The sequence below is a fragment of the Lissotriton helveticus genome, chromosome 3_1, assembly GCF_964261635.1.
Source record: "Lissotriton helveticus chromosome 3_1, aLisHel1.1, whole genome shotgun sequence".
NCBI lineage: Eukaryota > Metazoa > Chordata > Amphibia > Caudata > Salamandridae > Lissotriton > Lissotriton helveticus.
The window spans coordinates 1722302444-1722327559 of NC_136061.1; the positions used below are offsets into that span (position 1 = coordinate 1722302444).

At 45.7% G+C, this 25116-nt stretch overlaps 1 protein-coding gene across 1 annotated transcript in view; it reads left to right on the plus strand.

Annotated features, from left to right (window-relative positions):
• STX12 (syntaxin 12) overlaps positions 1-25116 on the plus strand; it is a 208488-nt gene that overhangs the window by 104931 nt on the left and 78441 nt on the right. The window contains exon 3 of the mRNA XM_078682502.1: positions 11318-11417. Within this exon, the coding sequence (XP_078538628.1) occupies positions 11318-11417 (100 nt within the window). The remainder of the gene's footprint in view (positions 1-11317; positions 11418-25116) is intronic.

Genomic DNA, 25116 nt, shown 5'->3' on the forward strand with positions numbered 1-25116 from the left:
TATCAAATACCTAGTCTGTGATATGCTTCAAGTTTGAAAGTGCTGTTTTGAACACATGATAGGGATGGGTGCTGGACTGCATTGCATCCAGTGAACTATGCCTGGCTAGGTATGCTCACAGTTAAGAAGCCGTAGTCCGCCCAGCGTTGAAGAAATCTCAATTCATCAGCGTTTCAGTTAAGTTTGCAAGATGTATCTTTTTAGAAACTTCTTGAAAGAGGACATTAATCCACCTGCCGGTTTTCAATGACAGGAAGTTGCCGAAACTTGAAAATACCATCATTTATAGCAGTTATTGGAAGCATTTAGAGTAGTCACATGAGTAAAAATGTAGTTACCTCAAGTGGCGGGTGCAGGAATTAGATCATGAGAAGCAGTAAAATTGAAAGGGCCATTCGTTTGTATATTAATGGAAAACTCTTTTCCCTTTGTTTTCACTTGAGGAATTTCTCAAAATCGCATCTCGGGTGTCAACAGCCTATCCCGCCTCACGAGGAGGCAAGAGCTTCAGGTTAATGCATTATAGAGTCTAATTAGAAGATGGCTACTGCAGTTTAATGATTTGACATTAGCACAAATACATTTCAACACCAATGAGTTCACTCAGTGTGGAAGTATAGCAATTGAGGTTGTCTTATATATGGGGACTGTTTGTTTTTGATGGCTTGTTTGTAATTCCATTCTCAAAAGAGATCAGCAAAACTTCCAGTTAGCGCAAAGCATTAATAATGTCCAGTATTGGTTATTACTCTGGTATCGGATCATGAAGTCAAATGTATCCTTTAATAGCAAGACACTCTCATGCCTGATATGATCTTATTTAACGAAGCATACGTTCTGCCTTAACTAACTTATTGTTCTTGTAAAAACCCAATAAATGCAAGAAGGTAGAGAGTACAAAGTAGTGTCAGAGATGAGCTGGTCGTGGCAGAATCTTCATGGAAGTGTAGTAGTTTCAAAGTTCTCCAGTATTACATCTTTCATAGATTCACATGCTTGTATCTTCCCCGTCGTCATGGTGGGAGTCTCACGATAACAGAATGACCAAAGCAGTATCATAGAGAAGAAAACTGCATAGAAAAGCCCCTAGGGACTGTAGTATTTGGTAACCAGACCTCCTCATTGTTTGGTCCAAAAGTCAGCCAATCAGCATTGCTGCCCTGCCCTCACACTCCCCAGCAGCAACTTCCTGCCTCAGATTTCCAACCGCCTTCGTGTGAGAAAGGAGTCTCCCTGAGCTCTGCTCAGTTTGCTGTTCCAGTGTGAACTATTGACCTTTGTTTTTTTTAACTATATTATCTTCTGGATTAAGGTATTGTGTGTACCTATTTCTTTTATGATGGCTGAAAGCTCTAAAAAGAGGCTTTTCAGGCCTTGCAGATCCTGTGGAAAGGCTAGGATTTTCTCTGAAGACCCTCACAAGGACTGCTTATACTGTCTCCATCCAAAGCATGTGGCTAAGGATTGTAAATATTGTAGAACCTTCTCTGCTAAAACTCTTGAGGGACAGAGAGGCTCGTCTGCTGTTGTGGCTTCAGAAAAAGAAGGCCGCATCAGATTCAGATTCTGGTGAGGAGTCTACTACTTTAACGCCTAAGAAGAGAAAGGCCTCACATTCTGAGGAAATGGTGGAGTCTAAGAAGGCTAAATCTAAGGTGAAGGAAGCCTCATCTCTCCCTCCTGCTCCCATCAAGAAGTCGTCAGGTCAGAAAGGGGCAGGGTCTGCTCCGTCGACCAGTTCCCTGGTTTCTGCTGTAAAATCTGTGGTAAAGACTTCAGCTCCGTCGACGACTTCTCCGTCGACGACGACTATTTCGACGACGACAGCTGCGTCGACGACGGGAACTAAGACCGTATTGACGACGACTACGTCGACGAGTCTGATCATACCGTCGACGAAGAAACCGTCGTCGACGGCGAAATCGGCGTCGAAGTCGTCGACGATGGCTTTAGTGACGTCGGCTCCGTCGACGACGACTCCGTCAACGACGAGTGTAATTTCAACGGCAAAGGCGTTTAAATCATCGCAATCGAAGACCTTGATATCCTTTCGCTCATTTCAGTTGTCTAGAGGTTCGGCGACCATAAGCAAATCTGCAGAATTCACGTCGTGGATGCAGATTTCGCCTCTACCTCCATCTTCTTTGCTGGAACAGGATTTAGAAGGAGAGGAGTCGTCTGGAATGGCCTACAGTCCTTCGCAACTTAAAATAAAGAGTCAGGACATAGAAGATGAGGAGGTGTTTTCCTTTAAGGAGAGAGCTCAGTCTCAATCTGCAAGATACAAATATTTCCAGGAGACTTGTGACTATGCTGAGGAAGATGAGCAGCAGGAAGAGTCGCGAGAGGAGTCGCGAGAAGAGTCAGTCTCCATTCCTACAGCTTTGGTTTCTGACCTGAGGTTCATGATTAACGACTATTATCGTCGTTTCCCAGAGGCGGATAAGCCGGCACCATCTACGCCAGCGCCTGCAACACAGCCTCCGATAACCCATTCTACTCCTCACACGCAGTCTGTGAGGTCACCTCCAGTGGTCACGATCAGAGATGACCTAACGGACACTGACGATGACGAACAACCTGAGGAAGGTGAAATCCTTCAAGATTCTACGGGACAGGATTGGCATGAATACATTTTGGCGTCTCATCCTTCACCTACTCCATCGCCAACCACTTCTCCTCCACAGGATATCGGAGGTTTCCATGACATTATGGAAAAAGCAGCCAAGAGATTTGACCTGGACATGGAGGTCTAAGAAACTGAATGTTTCTTATATGATTTTAAAGATGACGCCAGAAAGTCTGCTCGCTCAATCCCGATCATCCCTCACCTTTGGGAAGAAGGACTAAAAATTTTGAAGACGCCGGCCTCCATCGCAGTTTCGGTTCCTAGAATCGAAAAGAAGTATAGAGCTCCAGAGTCTTCTCCGGCCTGCCTGATAGGACACCTGAGACCGGAGTCGGTGGTGACACAAGCAGCTCAGAGGAATTCTAAGAACCCAGTGGCTACTTCTATGGTGCCGCCAAACAAAGAGGGAAGGAGGATGGATGGAGCCGGGAAGAGGTTTGCGGTCATGGCAGCCTCCACTATTAAAGCGGCCAATGCGATGGCCTTGATTAGCCGTTTTAACAGGCAAATGTGGTCGGATTTGGCACCCCTTATGGCTGCACTCCCAGAGGATAAAAAAGAGGAAGCAGCTGCTATTTTCCGGGATGGGGCAAAGTCGGCCGCGGAATCCATTGATGTTGCCATGGATGTTTCTTCTATGGCCTTCAGGCAGATGGCAGGAGCAGTTTCTCTCCGAAGACAGGGTTGGCTGAAGGCTACATCATTTCATCCGGAGGTGCAGGCGAAGATTGTCGACATGGCATTCGATGGTGAAAATCTCTTTGGCAAGCATGTTGATGAGGCGCTGCAGGGCATCAAGTCAGACACGGACACCGCTAGGGCGCTAGGATCCCTTCAGCAAGGAAGGTTCCAGTCCTTTCGTAAAAGAGGTGCAAGGGGCCAGTTTAATCAGAGATCTTCATTTCCATCCAAAAGATATCAGCCTTATAACCAGCAGGGATATAAGCAATACAATACAGGCAATCAATATAGGCCTTCAAATTCCTCTTTCCAACAGCAACTTAGAGGCAACTTCTCCAATAGAGGAAGGAATCAACAATCTAACAGGCAACAATGATTTAATGCTGGCGCTCCCCACACAGCAGATCCCGGAAAACGACCATTATCTGTCTCTCTTCTTCGACAATTGGATGTCCATAACATCGGACAAATGGGTTTTGGATGTTATAAGCAAAGGCCATACCCTGGAGTTTGTACAAATACCACCAGATCATCCCCCGGTGCTCAGACACCATCAACATCGACAGGAACTGCAAAAGGAGGTCCTTTCACTTTTGCAGAAGGGGGCTCAACAACACCGAGGGAAAGGCTTCTATTCGCATTTCTTCCTCATCAAGAAGAAGCAAACTACGAAGTGGAGACAGGTATTGGATTTGAGGGATCTGAATCAATATATAAAGAAAATACCCTTCCAAATGCTCTCGTTACAGGAGATCCTCCTACTGTTAAGAAGGAAAGACTTCATGGCTTCGTTGTAACTCATGGATGCATATTTCCATATTCCAATCCATCGGAAGCACAGGAAATACCTAAGATTTGCCGTGGAGAGTCGCCATTTCCAATTCAAATTGTTGCCATTTGGCCTCAAATCGGCCCGAGGGTGTTTACCAAATGCATGGCCCCGGTGGCGGCCCACTTATGGTTGAAGGGGCATTGCATTTACCCGTATCTAGACGATTGGCTGGTGACAGGACCATCATTCACAAGAGCCAGAAGGTCCCTTCAGTGCTGCATCCGCCTTTTCCATCGGTTAGGATTAAGGACCAACTTGGAAAAGTCTTCACTGATTCCAGCTCAGGGCATTCAATTCCTAGGGGCTTGGATATGCACAAAAGAAACAAAAGCTTACCCTTCCGAGGAAAGGATGAGAAAAATAATAAGCCTTGCAACATCCCTTCAAACAAAAAGGTTCACTTCGGTGCGGATGTACAAATCCTTGTTGGGGATGATGTCCTCTTGCATCCCACTGGTTCCAAACTGCCGTCTTCAAATGAGACCCTTGCAGAAACATCTAGACGAACAGTGGGTTCAATCCAAAGGAACCTTCGAAGATCGGATTACCATCACTCACCGTATGAAGGTGGCCATGTCATGGTGGAAGGTTCAGAAGAACTTGAATCAGGGTCTCAACTTTGTACCTCAGAATCACAAATACGTGATGACGACGGACGCTTCGTTGCAAGGATGTGGCGCGCACCTCCAGGAGTTGGAGATCCAGGGCCACTGGTCGGAGTGGGAAGCACAGCTTCACATAAATATGTTGGAGCTCAAAGCGGTGTTTCTGGGACTTCAAGCTTTCCTGTCCAGAATACAGGATTCGTCGGTGCTCATTCAGACAGACAGCACCACGACCATGTTTTATCTTCTGAAGCAAGGAGGAACGAGATCCAAACCACTTTCACTGAATTTGGAAATGGCTGATAAACCACAACATTTCTATTCAGGTGCAGCATATACAGGGCATCCTCAACACACGAGCAGACGTCTTAAGTCGCACGACGAGTGTGTTGCACGAGTGGGAACTGAACGACACTCAGCTTCGCAGAGTATTCCAAAGATGGGGCACACCAACATTCAACATGTTCGCAACCCGGGACAATTCGAAATGCAATCAGTTTGCGTCCAGGTACCCTCAGCGGGATTCCAAAGGAGATGCGTTTCACATGAACTGGACGGGAATGTTCGCTTACGCGTTCCCACCAATTCCTTTAATATCACGAGTGATTCGCATAATGAGATCAGACCATGTCATGTCATTCTGATAGCACCAGCTTGGCCGAGGCAGGCATGGTTTTCAGATCTTCTGCAGGTGTCGAAAGGCAACAAGGTGCAATTCCCGACATTCCAGAGCCTCATATCAATGAGCAACGGACAAATTCTGCATCCGGACCTAGCATCGCTAAAATTATCCGCATGGAACCTCATGAGCGGGAATTTCAAGCCATGAGTATTCCACAAAACTGCAGACAAATACTTTTCGCAATCCAGAGCTACGTCAACCAACAAGACATACGCAGCCAAATGGACACGCTTCTGTCACTGGTGTACCAGTCAAAGTCTACATCTGTTGTCGGTACCCCCAGAAGGTATTCTGCCTTACATGTTGTCGTTATGAAAAGCAGGTCTGTCTCATGCTTCGCTGAAGGTGCATTTGGCGGCGATTTCAAGAATCAGGAGAATGCCCGACGAGCCGTCTCTCTGGTCTCACAGACTGATAAAGGAGTTCGTTAGAGGGCTCTTTAGAGCTTTTCCACCCATTCTACGACCGCCAGTACCCTGGCATCTCAATACAGTCTTGATGCAGTTTATGAGGCCACCATTTGAGCCTATACACAAGACAGACTTACAATTCCTCTCTTGGAAGACAGCTCTGCTGCTAGCTCTAACCTCGGCGAGGAGAGTTCGCGTAATTCAAGCCTTTTCAGTGGAAGAGCCTTTTCTGCAATTTCGACAGGACAGGGTTATACTACGGACAAATCCTACGTTTATACCCAAGGTCCCTTCATCTTTTCATTTGAATGAGCCAATTATTATTTTAATTTTTTTTAAAGGTTTTTTTATTGAAGAAAAACAAGAGAATATACATAAATCGGGTGTCATACACCTAACACGATACATCAAAAGGTGGGCAAGTATACAATGCGTTCAAAGCAACTTTACCGACGGATGCAATTGTGGCAACGATACATAAGTTAAAGGGGAAATACGAACATCAATCCGACAAAACAGCAGTCCGCAAAGGCAGCCCACCCACGATACAGGATATTAAGGATCTCATTAGAGACTCGACAAATAAGAAAATCGGTACAGGATAATCGACCCGTCTCTTGTGAAAGAAGAAAGGAAGAAGAAAAAAAGGCCATAGAACTAAACTAATATAAAATAATAAACCCCTCCCCATTCCCCCCACCCTACACCTCTGCAATGGCTACGGCCCATCCCCACTAGCAGCGTGCCTGTCGCCCCGGAACTGGTCCTAAAAGAAGGAAAGAAGAAAGTGGAGGAGGGAATAACAAACAGGCCCCCGGTCCCCTTGCCCCCCGCCGGCAGCAACCCACCCCATAAATCTCCAGGATAAGAAAACACAACAAGTAAAATCCAACAGGGGGGGAAGCGTATAAAAACCACCCCCCTCCCGCGCAATCATGAGGTACAGTCCCATGTCAAATGAAGTCATTATTCAAACCCATACGGTTAAAGTCAACCCGGGCCACTACGATTCTTCATGCAAGCCCAGTCCATTTGAACCGCCATCACAACAGGAAGAGCAAGAAATAGGAAAATTTCCAAAGCGACACGGAAGGAGTGATAACAGGATAGATGTTTACAAAGTCCAAAAGTCAAACAAAGTTCACTGCCCACCAGCAATAAATCAGCAGAGCGTTTTGAGTCCATTTGGAAGAAAAGGGGCAGGTTATTAATCCAACTGTCCTTTGAAAACTCACGATGAAATATAGGACTAGTCACATCCATTCCAGGCGATATCGACATAGGGCAAAACACACATCCGATAGTTTTGGGCTCGCTCGTTGCCAACTGGGGTTCACAAAGAATTACAAAGTCTGGCTTCCGCACCGGGTCCTCGGTAGCAATTGGAGCTCGTTCCGCGGGGAAAGAATCTTGATGAACACCCAAAAAAGGGTCGGAATCCGGCCTCCGGCAGATGATATCAGCCGTTACAATCATCCTCTGGACAATGGCGGTGACTTGTACGTGGAGCTCCCCAATGGCGGCCATGATAGTATGTAGCGACGGTGTACATTCAGCCCGCGCCATCGCCCCTCACTGAGCGACCGGGCAGGTCTCTGAACCCCGGAGGTCGACTACTCCGGGGCACCAAGCAAAGGCTATGTAGATGACAACCGTGGGCACCTCCAAAAGCACGGTCTCAACACCGTCGTCGCCAGCGGGGAACCAAGCCCTTCGACCCCGGGAGCTCAGCGGGGCCTCCGGGCAGCGGATCCCCGACCAAAGCAGTCGATATGCAAAGCCGCCGCAGTTGCGGGATAAAGCTGTCACCGAACCACCACCCAAAACGGACAAGAAAGACGCCACTTCTGGAGACCGGAAGCCACCCACGTCCCGCAGCCGATGTTGTTCAACTCCAACCCGGCTGGGTTGGAACTCGAGGCCCCGGCTTCAACTCCGGGTTAGGCCGAGAATGGCGCACGGCATATCTTCGTCATTTGAGCAGCTAGAAAGTCCGGTATCGCACCTTTGGAGTCAGGCGCACTTCAGCTGCACGGGAGTCCGGTGGGAATTCAGGATGAGAGTCAGGATTTATGAGCAACCGGCGGAGGTCGGCGGAGCCGGGAGCCTATGCGGCCATCTTGGTTGCTAGCGTAGCTCCTCCCTCCGAGCCAATTATTTTGCCTACTTTCTTCAGCAATCCCTCATCTGAAGCAGAAAGAGCGTTGCAGTCTTTGGACATCGCTAGATGTTTGAAATTCTACATCGAACGAACAAGAACATTCCGCAAATCTAAACAGTTATTTATTGCATTTGAAGGTCAGAGAAAAGGGCTCCCTCTGTCAAGACTGAGTATCGCCAGATGGATATCATCGGCTATCATTAAGTGTCATGAAAAAGCTGGAAAGCCGCTTCATTCCAGAGTGACTGCTCATTCCACAAGAAAGATGGCCACATCAATAGCCTTATTTGCAGGAGTGTCTCTACCTGACATCTGCAGAGCGGCGACTTGGTAGAGTGTGCATTCATTTACCAAGCACTACTGTCTCGACACTGCGTGGAAAGAGGACACGGCAGTGGGACAAGCTGTTCTGAAACGTCTCTTTCAATAAGGTATTCTTTGGTTCTTTGTTAATACTCTATACAATGTGTATATATATATATATATATCTATATATATCTATATGTATGTATGTATGTATGTATGTATAGATATTCTTATATAGCGCGATTTCTGTCACCCAACGGGCATCCTGGCGCTTAGACTGTCCTGACACCTACACATACATGATGTTTTCTAGCAGCAGATGCATTTACATTGACATGGGGAACAGGTGAGTTTTCAAGGCTTTTTTAAAAGAGTTAAAATTTTCCAGACCTCAGACCTAAAGGGAGGGAGTTCCATAATTTTGCAGCCGCAAATCTAAAAGACCGACCACCAGTCCGGGACCTCAGAATCTTAGGTACAACCACCAGATGAGAAGAGGCTGAACGTAGCAGTCTGGACGGGGTGTACCAAGAAAAAAGGTCCCGCAAAGGGGGCGGACCCTGCCCATGTAAGGCCCTAAACACCAAGCATAATGCTTTAAAATCAATTCGCTGGGAGACTGGCAACCAATGAAGGTCCCTAAGTGCCTTAGCGGAGGAGTCCAGGCGACGGCGTGAAAGGGCCAGTTTGGCGGCAAAATTCTGCACCCGCTGTAATTTACCGACTAAGTTAGCCGGGGCTCCCAAAAGTAGTGCGTTGCAGTAGTCAATGCGACTTAGAATTATGCTCCGCACTACCTCTGATCTTACCTGTGACGGGAGCAGGGGCAAGATCTTGCGCCGCGAGCAAAGCAATGCCATGCAGGTGGCCACCGTTCGATTCACTGATGCATCAAGCTGCAGGCCAGCGCTGAACACTACCCCCAAGTTACGAACCGAATCCGTGGGCGAGCTAGCGCCCTGGAAATCGGGAGGCCAGAAATCCGGCGGTAGTGGTCTGGGGATACGGTCCAGGGAGCAGTGCAACACCTCAGTTTTTGCGCTGTTGAACTGCAGGGAGTTATTACCCAGCCATTCAGCCGTGGTGTTCATACAGCGATGAAAGGCCTGCTGGGACACCCCATCCTTACCCTCAAGGGAAAAGATGAGCTGGGTGTCGTCAGCGTAGTTGGTAACCGTAATGCCAAAGGATTTAATCAACATGATCAGGGGGCGGAGGTAGAGATTGAAAAGAATGGGACTGATGGCTGACCCTTGCGGTACGCCCTGACCAACCCTTCTGATGTTTGATTTAAAGGGTGGTATGGCCACTAGCTGGTGTCTATGATCAAGATATGACATCAGCCATTCAAGGGCCAGCCCAGATACTCCAACCTCCGCCAATCTCCTGATCAATATTGTATGGCTGACCGTGTCGAACGCGGCCGACATGTCGAGCAGCACTAAAAAGGCTGCCCGACCCTGGTCGGCCCGCGTTCGCAGGTCATCAAGAACGGTCACCAAAGCCGCTTCTGTCCCATGCGCTGGTCTGAAGCCAAATTGGCCACATCCAAACAGTTGTTGACCTCCAGAAAGTTGGAGAGATGTTTAGTGGCCCATTTCTCAAGAATCTTGATAGGAAATGGCAACAGAGAGATGGGTCTGTAGTTGGCTGGACAGGCGGGGTCCAGATTTTCCTTCTTGAGTAAAGGAGACAACCGCCAATTTCCAGCTGTCTGGGACCCGCGCCGAGCTGAGAGACTGGCAGCAAATGGAGAAAAGAGGTGGAAAAAGCTCTTCCCGGCACAGCTTCCAAAATTTTGGTGGGAGCGGGTCAGACGGTGAGCCTGAGGATATACCATCGGCCAATGCACAGAAGGCTTCGTACGATGGTAAGGGCAAGATGTTAATTTCCGCTAGCTTGGCGCCCTCCTCAACCCTCTCAGCACAGATGGGATGATGCGCAGTCTGGCCAGATGACGAGGCAAGATTATTTAAGATGGTAACAATCTTATCCTCAAAGGCCTGTGCCAACGAGTCACAGAGAGCTTGGGAGGCAGGTATGTTGTTTTTAGTACAGGCTGGGTGGGCCAGATCTTTTACGACCTTAAATAGGGTCTGAGACTTATTTGCCGCTGCCAGCAATAGTTCTTCCAAATGTCTGGCCTTGGCCAGCTTGATCTGGGCCTTGTAGGTCGCCAGAGCTTGTTTAAAACGAGCTCTACATGGTTCCAGATACTGTTTCCTCCAAGCACGCTCAGCCTGTTTACACTGAAGAATCTGATATTGTTATAGATGGTTTTCTATTCTTATCTGCCCTGTGTATTTTCAGATCATGTTCTAACGATATTTCAGCTGCAGAACTTCCTTCTGGGTTCTATCCTGGAAACGCTGCAGGCTTTGTGGGTACTACTTACTACTCTGATACAAGCATGTGAATCTATGAAAGATGTAATACTGGAGAAGGAATTAGTTACTTACCTGTACACTATAGTTCTCCAGTATTATCTTTCATAGATTAACATGCGCCCGCCCACCTCCCCGTTTCTCAGGCAGAACCTATTGTCTCGGTATTTATCAGGTCTCTCACTTGGGGCCGGAAATCTGAGGCAGGAAGTTGCTGCTGGGGAGTGTGAGGGCAGGGCAGCAATGCTGATTGGCAGACTTTTGGACCAAACAATGAGGAGGTCTGGTTACCAAATACTACAGTCCCTAGGGGCTTTTCTATGCAGTTTTCTTCTCTATGATACTGCTTTGGTCATTCTGTTACCGTTAGACTCCCACCATGACGACGGGGAAGATACAAGCATGTGAATCTATGAAAGATAATACTGGAGAACTATAGTGTACAGGTAAGTAACTAATTCCATTTCCAGTGATGGTGTTGCTTTATTCCCCAGCCTATCAAAATGTTATACAATAAACAGGTACATATTCTGTTTAAATTTAATTCTGAAACTGTGACACTGGCACTGGCTCTTCTGAGAGTTCTTATTATAGCTTGATGTTAACGGTAACAATTTTCTTTTAAAGTCAACAGATACAGCATTCCACTAATCAGATTGCAAAGGACACAAACAAATTATTAAAGGAGCTCGGATCCCTCCCCCTTCCGCTCTCTTCTTCTGAACAGGTTAGTAATTCATAATAGAAACTTTTTTGATGGAGCTTGGCCATTTAAAACCATCTGTACAGAATGCTTCTTGGTGTGTAATGTGAACGTGTATTGTACAACCTGCGTATCATATGAAACCAAATGGTATAGCAAACCTGGGCCCTAATTAGATCATGGGAATGAGATGTATTCCAACAGAGTTCTGATTTAGGACGGAGGAGCCACACCCACCAGTGGTGGCACGTTTCATCATAAGGCACCCTTCTCATTCAGGACAGACGACGTGCCGGAATGGACTTCAAAAAGTAAGACTGTCTTGTAGTTGGAATTTCTTCAATCTTTTCAATTGGGAGGTGGGATCCCGCAGTCGTACATGTGTTGAACTGTGTAATTGTTCACCTAACAAATTTTGCTGATTATGTCTCTGATACAATTTAAAAAAGAAAAGATGGCATTGTTACCACAGCCACTGGTCTGGTAGATGTGGGAACAGAAGTAATTCCTACTGCCATGAGCTCCTTATTTTGTGGAACCCATTCAGGTGCGCCATCGTACTCCTCAAGAGTGGGGGTGAGGAGCACATTGGAGGGATCTCTCTGTTAGTGCCTTGAATCACACATTTGGTATGTCTGTGCTCATGAACATATGGTTTCCTAAAACAATATTCTTGTTATTAAAGACTTTTCTACAAATCCTGCGATCCAGGGTGGTGATGGTCCATACAGAAAACATCATGGGATACTTTTACATAATGTAATTAGAGGTAGTCCCTCTCCCCAAAGTTACGCTGGCTGGTAATGTCATTCATCCTTTACAGACATTCATTGCAAGGGAACTCTGTATTCTTTCCAGATGCGTATGTGCTGGGTATGTCCTGTAGTAACAACATGTTATGTTAACTGCCTCTTTGGTGTCAAATCCCTTGTGTTTTCCTGAATATGAAACGTGTGAAGGGTCTTGTTCTTAAGTTTTGATACATTGCTCACTCAGGGTATTGGGTTCCATTGGGCGATGGGCTACTCCCAGAGAGGTACTCCTTTTATTGTGAGTGAATACAGCCTCCTTGACCAGGCTGTGCAGTACTTGAGGCCGGTAGCAACTGTTTATTAGTTTGGGCATTCTGGCCTTCTTAACTAAACTGCAAATTTTGGCAGTCTGGCATTACCTTCCCCTGATTTCCCCTGGTTGTATTCGGTGTTCATGAGAGTTCTTTGATAGATAAAAAGTGGTCATCCCATGGTTGCGATCTCCTCTATGTAGTCTCTATGTAGTCTGAGGTAGAAGTTTGCTCCAAAACGTTTAGTGTTAGTCAGTGCTGTTGTCTCCTCCCCTTCCTTCCTGCACCGCTCTCCCATTTCCTTCCTACTTACTGTAAAGCCAAGTACAAGAGTCTGCATTTGAATTCACATTCAGTGATTGGAACAGGAAAGGATCCTTTGTGCTCACTGAAACGTCACCAAGCCATTTCCAAGGGATGACCTTGTTGCTACAGAGGAGCAACACTTGAAAATGTACTTTAGCCGAGGGCTGCCCACCTTACAGACATGGACTCTCTGCCACCCCCAATACAATCTTGTTTTGCTGGAGAATCAAGAGTACTTAAACATGAATTGGTACTACATGATACCCAGGTTCTGAGGAATACAGGGTAACCCCATTGATGGTGAATCGAGAGTAACATCTCCTAATTGGCCAGAGGACATTTGGGTTCTTATCCACATAAACAAGAACTGTGCCCATGTGGCCTAGGTGCAAGGGGTATGCTGTACAAGATTAGGAAATTCACTTTTATTCAATTATTAACCCCCAAAACCTGAAAAAACAACTTTGCATTAGAGTTGCAGGTTTGTTTGTATCCAACTTTGCGGGATATATACGCTGATCTCTTTAGTTTATCCACTGTACTTTTTACATAAAAAAAAAGCTGTGCCTGTGCAAACCAGTGTAGGTAAGGGTGAAACTTTGTTGGTGTCCCCTGGAGAGATCCAGCATACCTCCAAGAGGAGTTCAGAAGGACTGAGTCTGCCTACACCACACCCAGCCCAATGAAGTGTAAGAGCGAGTTCGACCCTATTGTGCTACATGGGCGTGTGTGTTGCTGCACACACCGCTTCCTCCATAACCACTCCTGACAAAGTTTGAGTGGCTGCACTCTGGTGAGGAGGCCTGTGTGCCACCTCATGCATCAATGCACCTGTGAGAATCTCCAAAAGCAACCACACCCTTATGTGTTACGGCCAGTTGTGCTATCACATAAGCTCCCATCTGAGAAGTCCCTATGAACAACTGGAGTTTGTGAAAAAAATTATCTTCTGCCTCAGTACCATTGTTGTTCCCCAGCCGACATGAATAATTCTCTGTGGGATCACAACAGGGCTATGTTCTATTTTTTTTTTTTTTCTTAAATATTTTATTGAACAAAAGCAGAGTAAGTGATCAGTTGGCAATCATTAATTACAAAAATGTATATATAGGGCATACATTACAGCAGTACCTCACTAGTTTCGAGTGCGAGGAGGACCAATCCTGGTCACCGCCATATCAGCTGTAGGGGAACTACAAAGCTTGCCTCTATAGACATTCCAGTAACCCCATTTCTTATCCCATTTCTTAGGGCATCCACTGACCTTATACATAGTTTTTTCTGATAACATACATGTATCCATTGCAGTGACCCATCTGATCAGGAGCGGTTTATTTGGTGAGCCCCATTGTATTGCTATTTCACTTTTTAATAAGAGAAAGCCCAAAGCCGCCCATTGTAGTTCCAGTTCAGTGAGATCTGTGGGGTCCCACACATTAAGGAGTCTGCCTTTGGGAGATAGAGGGACAGGCTTTCCCAGTGCATCAGACATCTTATGGGTCGCTCGCTCCCACAGGTCTTGAATCATCGGGCAGCCCCAGATAGTGTGGTAAAAAGTGCCTACAAGCCCACAGTTACGGAGACAGATCGGTTGTGCGCCTACCAATTCTGACTAGGAGGGGAGCAGACATGTATGTTCTATGTAGTATCTTCAATTGTCATTCATCGTCTTCTAAGGCCCCAACGTCACCCTGCCATTTGTCTCTCAGAAGCTGGAAGGAGTTAGGCATGTTATTACTTAGCTTACGGTAGGTGTAGGATATCGCCTTGGCCTGAAGGGGTTCCGATAGTAGTCTGTCCTCCAGAGGTGAGGACTGTGGGAGAGAAGAGAGATCAGGGACATTAGTGAGTATGGCATGTTTGATTTGGAGGTAGCAGAAGGCCTCAGAGTGGGCTAAAACATATTTCTTTTGGAGCTCTGTGAACGTCAACAGTTTGCCCTTATGGATCATGTCTCCCAGGATAGAGATGCCGATCATGTCCCATTTATCAAATCCCTGATAATGACATAGGGAGCCCAGTGTATGTGAGGCCCAGAGCGGAGTGGCTAATGTGTGAGTGTCAGACCAGCCTAGGCGTTTATTTGCTCAGTGGCAGATTGCTAGTGTTTGTGACATCGGGCCTATATAGCGATTGCGGGAAGGCTTACTATATAAGGCACCAAGGTAACCCTCTCGGCCTGTCTGATATCGTTCAAGGTGAAAAGCAGGGTTGGTTGGCAGACCATACAACCAAGAGTTGGCAGCAACCAATTGGGATGCCCTATAATAAAGTTGAATATTTGGCAAGGCAATACCACCATCGTACCACCCCTGCATGAGCGAAGGGAGAGCTATGCGGGGAGAACCGCTGTCCCATAGAAGGAGGCGGAGGTCTCCTTCCAGTGCATTAAAATAGGATTCGGCAATGGGAAATGGGCAATTCTGCAAGGCGTATAAAAAGCGGGGAAGTGCGAGCATTTTAAAAAGTGCTGCTCTGCCTGGGAGGGACAGAGGCAGTGATCTCCAATGTGATATGTCGTTATGGAGTCTTTGTAGTGGGCCCTTTAGGTTACGGTCATAGAAGACTTTAGGGTCTGGGGTGACAAAGACGCCGAGGTATTTGAATCCATCCTGGGCCACAGCAATCAAGTATCCCTTCGGAAGGGGGGGGGGGGGGGGCATGCAGTCATGCAGTCCGTATAACACTGATTTGGACCAATTTATGGAGAAGCCCGAGTATTTGCCAAAATTGGTGATGACGTGCAGTAGACTATTGATAGAGGATTTGGGGGAAGAGATGTAGACGAGAATGTTGTCTGCATATAGTGAGATCTTATCAATTGTATGGTCATTCCACCGAAGGCCTCTGATAGAGTTATCAGTTCTACCCAATGGGCCAGTGGCTCCAGGGTGAGTGCGAACAGTAATGGGGAGAGGACTATGTTCTCTTGACTATCGTCTTGATGAATGACACTGCAAGGGAAAACTAGAACACACTTGCTTCCAGCACAGACCATGTCGGACTTTGGCTGCTCTCGTCATTCTACTGCAGCACCCACTGAGAACTCTGAAAAAGTCTTACTATAACTGAACTGTTATTCCTGCACCCACTTAATCCAATGCTACTACAAGTTGACTGTAGTTTAAACTACACCCTGGTTGGATCCCCGTTTCAGATGTGTGCAGCATGTTAAGTACCTAGTCACTGTTTATTTGCATGTTTGTAGAGCGCTATGAATAAACTCTCGTAGGTGTATCTCCGCGCGTTAGAATAAATGCAATACTTAGCAAAGTAACACATGATCCATAGACTTTATAAAGTTATTAAGCATAATTTTGATGTAAATAAGTCTTAGGTTTTACACACAAAAAAATAGCACTACTTGGACAATATATTGTGGTTAATGAGCTAGCCGTGTGAAGTGCTGTACTCCACACTTGTTGGCAAGATTAAGCCTTTTTTTCTTCAACCTCACTACTGCCTGAAAGTCAAAACCTGAAGAGAAGGTACTTAGCTGTGCATTGTTCTTTCAGTGGAGTCTGTGATTGTTTAGGTAGAAAACAAGTTTAGGCAGTTGTTCTTAAAACATTCTAAAAAACTCATAAAACAGTTAAACGCGATGACTTAACCCCATCTAACCGGCCCGACACCCCCGCTACTACAGTTCATCATTAAAACTCTGTTTGACAGGCTGTACAAACTGAGCAATTCCTACTGCCACATCTAAAGATCGCATTTCTTATAACTCTGCAGGTTTCCTCCTTTGAACAGTTTCATATTTAAAAATGTAATACAGTTCGAAAGATTTAAAAAAACACAGTCCATAAGTTTATGCAGTAGAGAGCATTTTACACCTCCGATCTTGATAAGCTCCTTCGGTTAATCCAAGCCGACCCTCCGAAATTGGTTAGAATACCGACACCGTGTCTACAATATGCAGACAACATCATCTTGCTAGCACAAACTCCCGTAGGCCTGCTGAAACTGGTTACGGAATTGGGAGCCTACACTACCCTGAAGTTATGTGTTTCTCCAAATCCAATTAAATATATCGAAAAGGCACGCTTTTTCCTGGAAATTGGGTAAGCAACCACTGACAAGGGTTGTGTGCTATAAATACCTCGGCTTTCTAGATTGCAAGCTTAACTTTGTTACACTTGGACCAAGGCCGTACGAAAGCCAAACAATTGTTATTCGCTTTCAAAACCCTAAGGAAAAAACTCATAGGATGCTCCACCGGCCATCTGCTGAAAGTGATTGCCGCTAAATTTCTACCTTCCATCTCGGAAATTCTGAACATTAAAGATTCCACAGTCCTAAACATGGCACCATCCACACTTTTTAAGAGACTTTCAATACCGCCACATACCTCACAGGCACAAATCCGCCTAGAGTATGGACTAAAAAATCAGATCATGGCCAGGCAAGGCGCGTTATTAAAATATTACTGGAGGATGAGGGAAGCAGAAGGCAACACCCTAGCCCATCATTGTTGGGTCGAGATCGGAAACGAAATGAGTCTAGGCAATTCACCCATAACAGCCCTGAAGGAATCCCTGTTGGCACTACAGCTAGAGGATGCCTGGCTCACCCCTGCAACGTACTCCGGATTTAAAAGCGTGGTCAATAACGCCATTAAGCGGACCTCTTTATTAACAGATAAAACTACCTTTACAAAAAAACATCCTGCCTGGGGTGTGATACAGCCCTCCTGCAACAATGCCTGATGGAACATTTCTCCCACCAGAAAAAGTATTATCTGACGTTGCTACGAATTAGATCTTTCCCCTCAAAGGACCTGACCCCAAAATGGAAACAAACCTGGCCATCCAAGGTATGCCGCCTCTGTGGTCAAGGGCAAGAGTCACTACTACATCTACTATGTACTTGCCCTTTCTTATTGGAAACTCAAAAATCCATCCTTCGGGAGGCTCTAAGGAAGGAACAAATAAGAACATGGAGAGCAGTAGTTATTATTAAGTGTCTTGGAGGGTCGTCGATTCCCCTGTCCTGCAGAGCCATAAAACTTTAGAAAATCGTGGCAAAAGAACTGGAAAACAGCGACTCCAGCCAAGTAGCCAATTAATTGGCACATATTTTCTAAATGTACTGTTATACTTGTCATTATTTTAATTAAATTAGCTGCCCCTTATTGTGATGATGACCTCAAGGCATTTTTAAAATGTATACTTAAAGCATTGCATTTCAGGATGGTTGTCCATCCTTTTATGATTTTTAATGAATCAAATAAAAGTATATTTGACTTGACTTGACATTTTACACTCAGGGGGCAGGGACAGAGACCGCTGTTATCCTGGACCCTGGCCCAACATGGGCAGGAGGAATGGATTGGATTACATCCAACTCTAGCCCCTTTTATTACGTAAGCCAGGGTCTGGTAACTTCTTCAAATATGTCCTGGCCTACATTAGAAATTGAAAAGCTGATATGCTGTCCTTGCTCAGATAGGTCAGGTCATTAGTCTTGGTCACTATCACTGCAGACTCTTTCAATACTTGTTTGTCTGGGAAGGGGAAGCAGGCTTAATTGTGCCACAGTCTGAATGTAGGTTCTAATAAAGGTCGATCTACTCCTTATTTTCTTTGCCCACCTTGTTTCACTACCTTGGATTTCATCCCAGCAGAGTTTAGATACTTTAATCACGTCATCGTCCTCTGAGAGGCTATTGAAGTATCTTGCGGCCAGAGTAAAGACCCACTGGTGTGTGGTCCCTGTGCTTCAAAGGACAGCATGTAGCAAAGTACCACTTTTTGACATGATCACCTCCTTTTTTTGCTCATTTGTACTTATGCTTTTGATTGAAAGTGTACTGGGTCCCTGCTAACCAAACCTCAGTGCCAGTGTTCTTTGCATAAAATGATAAAATATTGATTGTAACCTAATTGGCAAGGACTTTAGCACCCCTGTAAGACCATGGTAAATGGTACCCTTGGTACCGAGGGCATGGGTACTAAACAGGGCCCCTAAGAGCTGCAGCATGTATTATTCCACCCAAAGGTACCCATACTCAAACTGCATGCAGACAGCTTTTGCAGGGTGCGTGAAATGGTGCAAACCATTCTCGAAACACAACATTGCCCACTCCATATGTGCAATGCCAAAGGACACTGCATATACTATATGTAAGTCACCGCTGCAGCAGGCTTTTAGATCCTTGAGGCAAGGTGCATTATAGTACACGTGAAGGTACACCTGCATTAGCAGATATGTCCCTGTGATGCCTAGTTCCATTACTAGACATTGCAGGTGATCAGGAAGGCATTTTAAATGTAGGTACTGGGCACTGGTCATTACGAGTTACTTAGCTACATTTTGGCAACACTGAAAATAATGGTGTTTGGTATCAGACAGCTTGTGTTAAAATCAATACCTATGCCAATATTGGATTTATGAAGATATGTTCCCAGAGGGCACTTTAGAGGTGCCCCCCTGTAACCTTGCTACTCTGTTAACGTGTTGGCTGACTTGTATCCTCCAGGCTGCCACCACAGAGGAGTTTCTAACCCACTGCAAGGGCGAGTCTGCTCTCTGAGAGGTCCGGAATAGTGCCCGCTTGGTGGAAGGTGTTCTCACCTCCTCCAGCGAGGGTGGCTAGTGATTTAGCATATCTAGGCCAGAGGCGTCAAACGCACTGCCGCCTTTGATATGCAACTCCGACTCACCCCCTGACCTGGTGAATGCCACCCCTTGCCCTGGGGGCCATTTGGCACCAGAGCAGGTGGGAAATTAGATATTTAGGAGATGTGAATCACTCACAGACTAGTTACACCCCTACGGTGTGCTACCTTAAGTTGGCAGCCATGAAGGGTTTCACCATCTTGTTTTTTAGTGAAATAGTGACTTCTGGGTCAGGGTTATGCCCAGTCACCACAGAAAATGGTCATATAGGGGGTGTAGTCACCCTAGTGGTAGGTAGCCCACTGCCTACTGCTATATACTCCCCTACATGCCCCTAAATTGAGTATTTAGGGCCCCCAGACTGACAAATTAAACTTCCTGAGAACTGAAGAAGGACAAAGAAGAGACAATACTGTGAGAACTAACGACCTGCACAGAAACTGGTGCCGAACTCTTGTTGCTTGCTCCCTAACACTTGAAAATATCGGTCTCGTCCTGAGGCTGTACATCCTCCCCAACAATTGGAGGACTTTCCAGCACTTCCACAACCAGCTATTATCTCCCTCGGGGTAGAGGAAGCCATACCCCTCTATCTGCAGGCACCAACCACATCTGCCCGGTTCACGGTGTTGCTGGACTTTGGGCCTACTAAGGGAACAACACTTCAGGAGGAGGTTTATGTGTCTCTAAGAGGTCAGCCTTGTCTTTCTGCCACGTTCCCAGATGCTAGACCCTCCAGGATCCCTCCCCCCCCCGCACCAATACCTTGAGTACCAGGGTGCTTGCATCAGCAAAGGCTTGTTCTTTGTCCAGCCCGGACTCCACTGCCTTGGAAGCCTTCCTGCACGATCAGGGACTTCAAAACCGACCCACGAACAGTGTGGTCCTGCTGTCTTGTTTTCACCTCCGCTACACGCGACCGACAACCGTGAGAGCCTCGACCTCAAGTAGCCAGCCAGCCAAGCACCTCTGCTGCCGAGCTCCCTATTCACAACTTCTATGTCCCCTTGGCCTAGGGGTCCCCATGACCTGAGCCCCCCTTTTGGTTTAGTCAGACTTGTCCCCAAGTCCCTCATAGCAGCCTCTTTGTTTCAGGCCTCCTTGAATTTATCTGTGTAGCACTCAAGGCTATCACCCCCGACCAGCAATGTTGCACCAGGTTGGGTATAAGAAAACTACTGGTGGTACTTTGGACCTTTGCCCCTACCACCATAAGTCCCAAAGTGCATACATTAAATCTGACTGCAAGTATCTGCTTGCTGGGTGTGTTTTTCCTCCCATAGGATAACATTATAGCATTCGAGGCTCAACCCTCAAAAAAATGTATTAAAGTATTTTACTGTTTTTCTTCTAAATTCGATATCTCTGAAATTAATTAAGTTATTCTAAATGCTTAACACTTCCCTCTGATAAGCCTAAGCTGCTCGACCACACTACCATAAACAGAGCACTTTATTATAATAGGCCCTGTAAACCACTTGAGGGTCGTCTGGACTGTTTGAATGGTGTGCCCTTATATTGGCAACGCTACATAAAGCCAGCTTCCTTCACAGTGGCAATACATGTCACAGGGATGGCCAATTGTTCTAGAGGCGCACCTCTCCTGAAGACCTTGCGGGTACTGATGGTAAGTTGTGACAGATAAAGGTCTATGATGTCAGCACTGCTTACTAAAGACATTTATTGTTCACTACTTCGTAAAAGATGGCGCAGAACCAGCACTATGGGGAAGCCAGGTGGGAGGCTTTGTCTGCAGAGGAAGTAAACATGCTCTGTACAGATAGGTTGATCCAGATGCTGGACGTCAAAAAGCAGAAGTATTGTATGAGCTAATGAGACTGGCTCACCCAGAGACAGTTGCTGAAACTGCTAGAAGCAAGACACGTCATAGATGGACCCCTCTCTTGGCTTCCCTGCATTCCATTTGCCCCGCTAGCCATATCCAGAATTTTACTGTTCACCCTGTGCCTTTAGATAGTGAAGCACTAGCTCATAGAAGGCTATAATTAGATTTAGGCAATAGAGTTTCAAATAGTTGGGCCAAAAATGTTGTGGCTTCAGGTTGAGGAACAATTTAGAGCACCAGAAATGGGGCAGAATGTACAGAAAGAAAAGTTCTGAAATAAAAAAACAGAATTAGAAGAGTTGATGCTTGCCTTTGCTTTTGGAGCTTGAGAAGATCAAGTTAGAAATTTTGAAGGCAGTACCTGCACACCAGTTTTGAGTGTACCTCTAAATAGGAACCACACACACTGGACTCCCTTGCTCAGCACCTAGCTAACCTCTTCCTTGAATTAAAGACTAGGAAGTGACATGTGCCATGCAGATCGTAATTTACATTGAGAAAACTGCTCTACTGATACAAGTACAGTTAATTGTTAGTGAAGCTGTAATGAAGCTGCATCACTAGTACATGAGAGCTGCTAGTGAATTAATAAGCAACTATATCCAGTCAGTTGCTGACTTGAATAAGTAAAGAATCCATTAAAAAAAGTAATCTGAGTCCTGGGCTTTTCTTGTAAACAAAGTAATCGTTTCTAATACCTACAATTGATGCCTGGAAGAGTCAAATCATAATCCATAATTAAGTGACGCTTGATCTCCTTTTAATGAGAAAGTTTAATCAATATATATTTCTACCTCTTCGTTCACACGCATAGATACATAATTGGCACCTAGATATATTTAGAGTTGATTTACCAACAGCCCGTGTCACCATAAAAGTATGCATGGCATTTGTTTTGAAACTTCAGCCCCCATAGCGCACTGTGAGATGCTCAGTGGACCACAAGCCCGTTTGCCCACGTATGGAGGCGCCCCAGTATGTGAGCACCCAAATGCACTTATTCATGTCCACATTTGCGTTGCAAAAACCGACAAAACGGGGCAATAGTTGGTATTACACTTCGTGATCCCCTAAATATACACACTCCCACTTGTTAGGACTGCCGACATCTTTTTACAAATAGGATTACCCGGGAATGACTAATAAGCATCCGTTTATTGCCCTGCATCTTGTACCTAACATCGGTATAATACTCTGGACACTTTGCGCATGTGCGCAGTAGTCCATGCTTTCATTTTCAATAACAAAGCCTGCGCACATGCCTTGCGCTGAGACACTTTCATCTCGCGCATGCGCTAGTCAGCTAATCACGTCCTCCTTTTAACACGGGCAAAGAGGAGAGACAACGCCTTGAGAGTCATACGCTACTATAGCAACGAACGGCAGTACTTGACCGGAAAGGCCTTATAGGGAGAGTCAGGCAACTAGGCGACGCTTTACATAGCAGGCCGCAAGACACCGGATGGCCCACACCAGCTCCCAATCACTATTATTAGGCACCAATTACCTCAGACTGGCTCACTATAAAAACGCCTGATAATACCACTCACTCGATGTCGAGGAGAGGAAGAGGACGCATACAGGTGGAGCAGTGAAGAGCAGATCTCCATACAGGAAGAGTGTGAATGTGGGAGAGAATGTGTTTTCTTTTTCAAGTACTGGCTAAAACAGAAAGAACCTTTGTTCTTTTTTTATAGGAACTATATATTTACAGAGTATGTTCTTATCTCTTTTTCTCCTCATTTTTTGAAATTCCCAGTCTAGCTCTGGACCAAAGGGGTCCCCTGCCCTCACCCTCCTATGGGGCACTTAGCTCCTTTTATAGGGTAAGCAAAGATAAATACAAAGTCCTATAAATTGTGCACAGATGTATGACTCACAATTTGTTTGCACCTATAGCCTATCACATTTAGTGTTTTTATACAAGGCTATTTGGTTTCTTTGTGCAATGGTTTTTCTACAAAAAAATTGAATATCTCATTTCAGGCTTTAGAAACCAAGGCCATCTTGCAGTGGAGTGTGTTCCATCACCCCACACAGTGGATTTCCTCCTACCGTAGTTCGGTGAGAGTGGAGCCCTTAGTTACTTATTTATAGGTTCTGATGAATGCCACGGACCCAATTGGGCCACCAGGCAGAAACATGTTGACCCTTTGACATCGGTGGGGGGACTATTATATCCCCAACACATCGACCACGTTTTTAAGACACCATACAGATGCCAGCAATATTAAAATTAATGTGACATCTGCGATGGATTTTTAACTCACTTTTTCTTTATTTTGGGCCCCCACTTAGTTTAGAAGTGCATCCCTGTCGTCAGGTGCAGGCCCGCCCTCTATCAAACCAAGTTTTTAGAGGGCGAGGACTGGTCAATGATGAAGCATGACACCAGGTGGTGTGTGAGATCAGTCCTTCACTTTTGTGAGATGCCTGCACTCACTAACTAGAAATAATTGCACTTAGTCCCTTTGCACTGGGAGCAGCTCTGTTGTGTTAAAACATTATTGTTGGAGGCTGCTAGCTCCTGGTACCCCGTGCCTCTGGTTCCCTAGGTCCAGACACATTCTAGACGGCTGTGATTACACAAAGTTTAAAATATCCCAACATTACTAAAAAATTTTAGGGTGCCTCCTGCATCTTTTTTATTAGATAATATGCATTTGTAGAAGTCATTCAATGGTAATGAGGATCTTCTAAATGCCACACTGAAGCGATTGTACTATATGGGTACAGAAAATCCATGTGGACATGATCAGAGGCAAGAGCACTAGAGGGCAGACCTCACTGTGGGTCAAAGGTCTTTGAATGAGGTTTTAGATGGATCATGGATCTGGCTGCCAATAGTTGCCATAGATGTAGACTCGCTGATCATTCATAAGAATGTAGTAGACCTGGAGGGATTGCAAGAGAAGTGGACTGAATGTCTTATTTGTGACATTCACTGGTCTAAAGAGGTAAGGAGGACTATGGCTCTAGAGAGTGACATTTTTACTCACATAGTCTTTTATAGCACAAACCTGCCCTTGTAGGTATCGGAGTGCTTTACAGATTTACCAAGAGCAACACAGAGATGGCAGTAAAGTCAGTGTAAATGTATATTGCTTCGTATGGGCGACAGTTGAGGGATTTCAGTTCAGGGGTCATGTGGTTGTTTCTTTTTGAGCCAGTGATGTCTTCCAGCAGCATTGTGCGAGGCCCTTAGTGGTAGCAGTTTATATCAGGGCAGTCCAGCGAGGGTAGCACTTCCATAGTCCAGCCTAGGAATCACTAAGGCTTGCACTGCATGCTTGGAATCATAGGGAGGGGGATTTGAGGGTGGGGGGGAAGGATTTGACTTTTCTTAGAGTGTTCATTTGGGAATTCATTCCTTTGATGGCGGCACTGATGTGCTTCTGCATGTTGAGTTTCTTGTCAAGAATTAGTCCTGATGATCTCGCTTAGTCAATGACCTGAGGAATGTAGTTGAGGGCTGTAATATGTTCCAACCAATCTTCAATGAAAAGCGGCTGGTTGGGTGGAGCATTTAGGAAGAATTCGTTTTTTTAAGTGTTTAGTATGAGGTAATTGGATGCTAGCCAATTCTAAGTTATCTGTAGAGTTGTGTAGAGGGCTCTGATGTCTTCTGGGTTGGAGACTTTTTAAGTTTAGTTGGGTATCATCAGTGTACATATGATGATTGTTAGATGAACTCAGCATTTCCGTTAGCAGCTCCATGAACAGGTTAAAAAGAGTGGACGAGAGTGAGGAGCCCTGAGGGACACGTAATATGACTGGAATGGTCCGCGATAATGAGTGATTAACCTTAACTCTTTGAGTCCTGTTATGGAGGTAGGAGGTGAACCAGTTACGGACTGTTCCGATACTTCCATCTTGTGTCCAAGAGG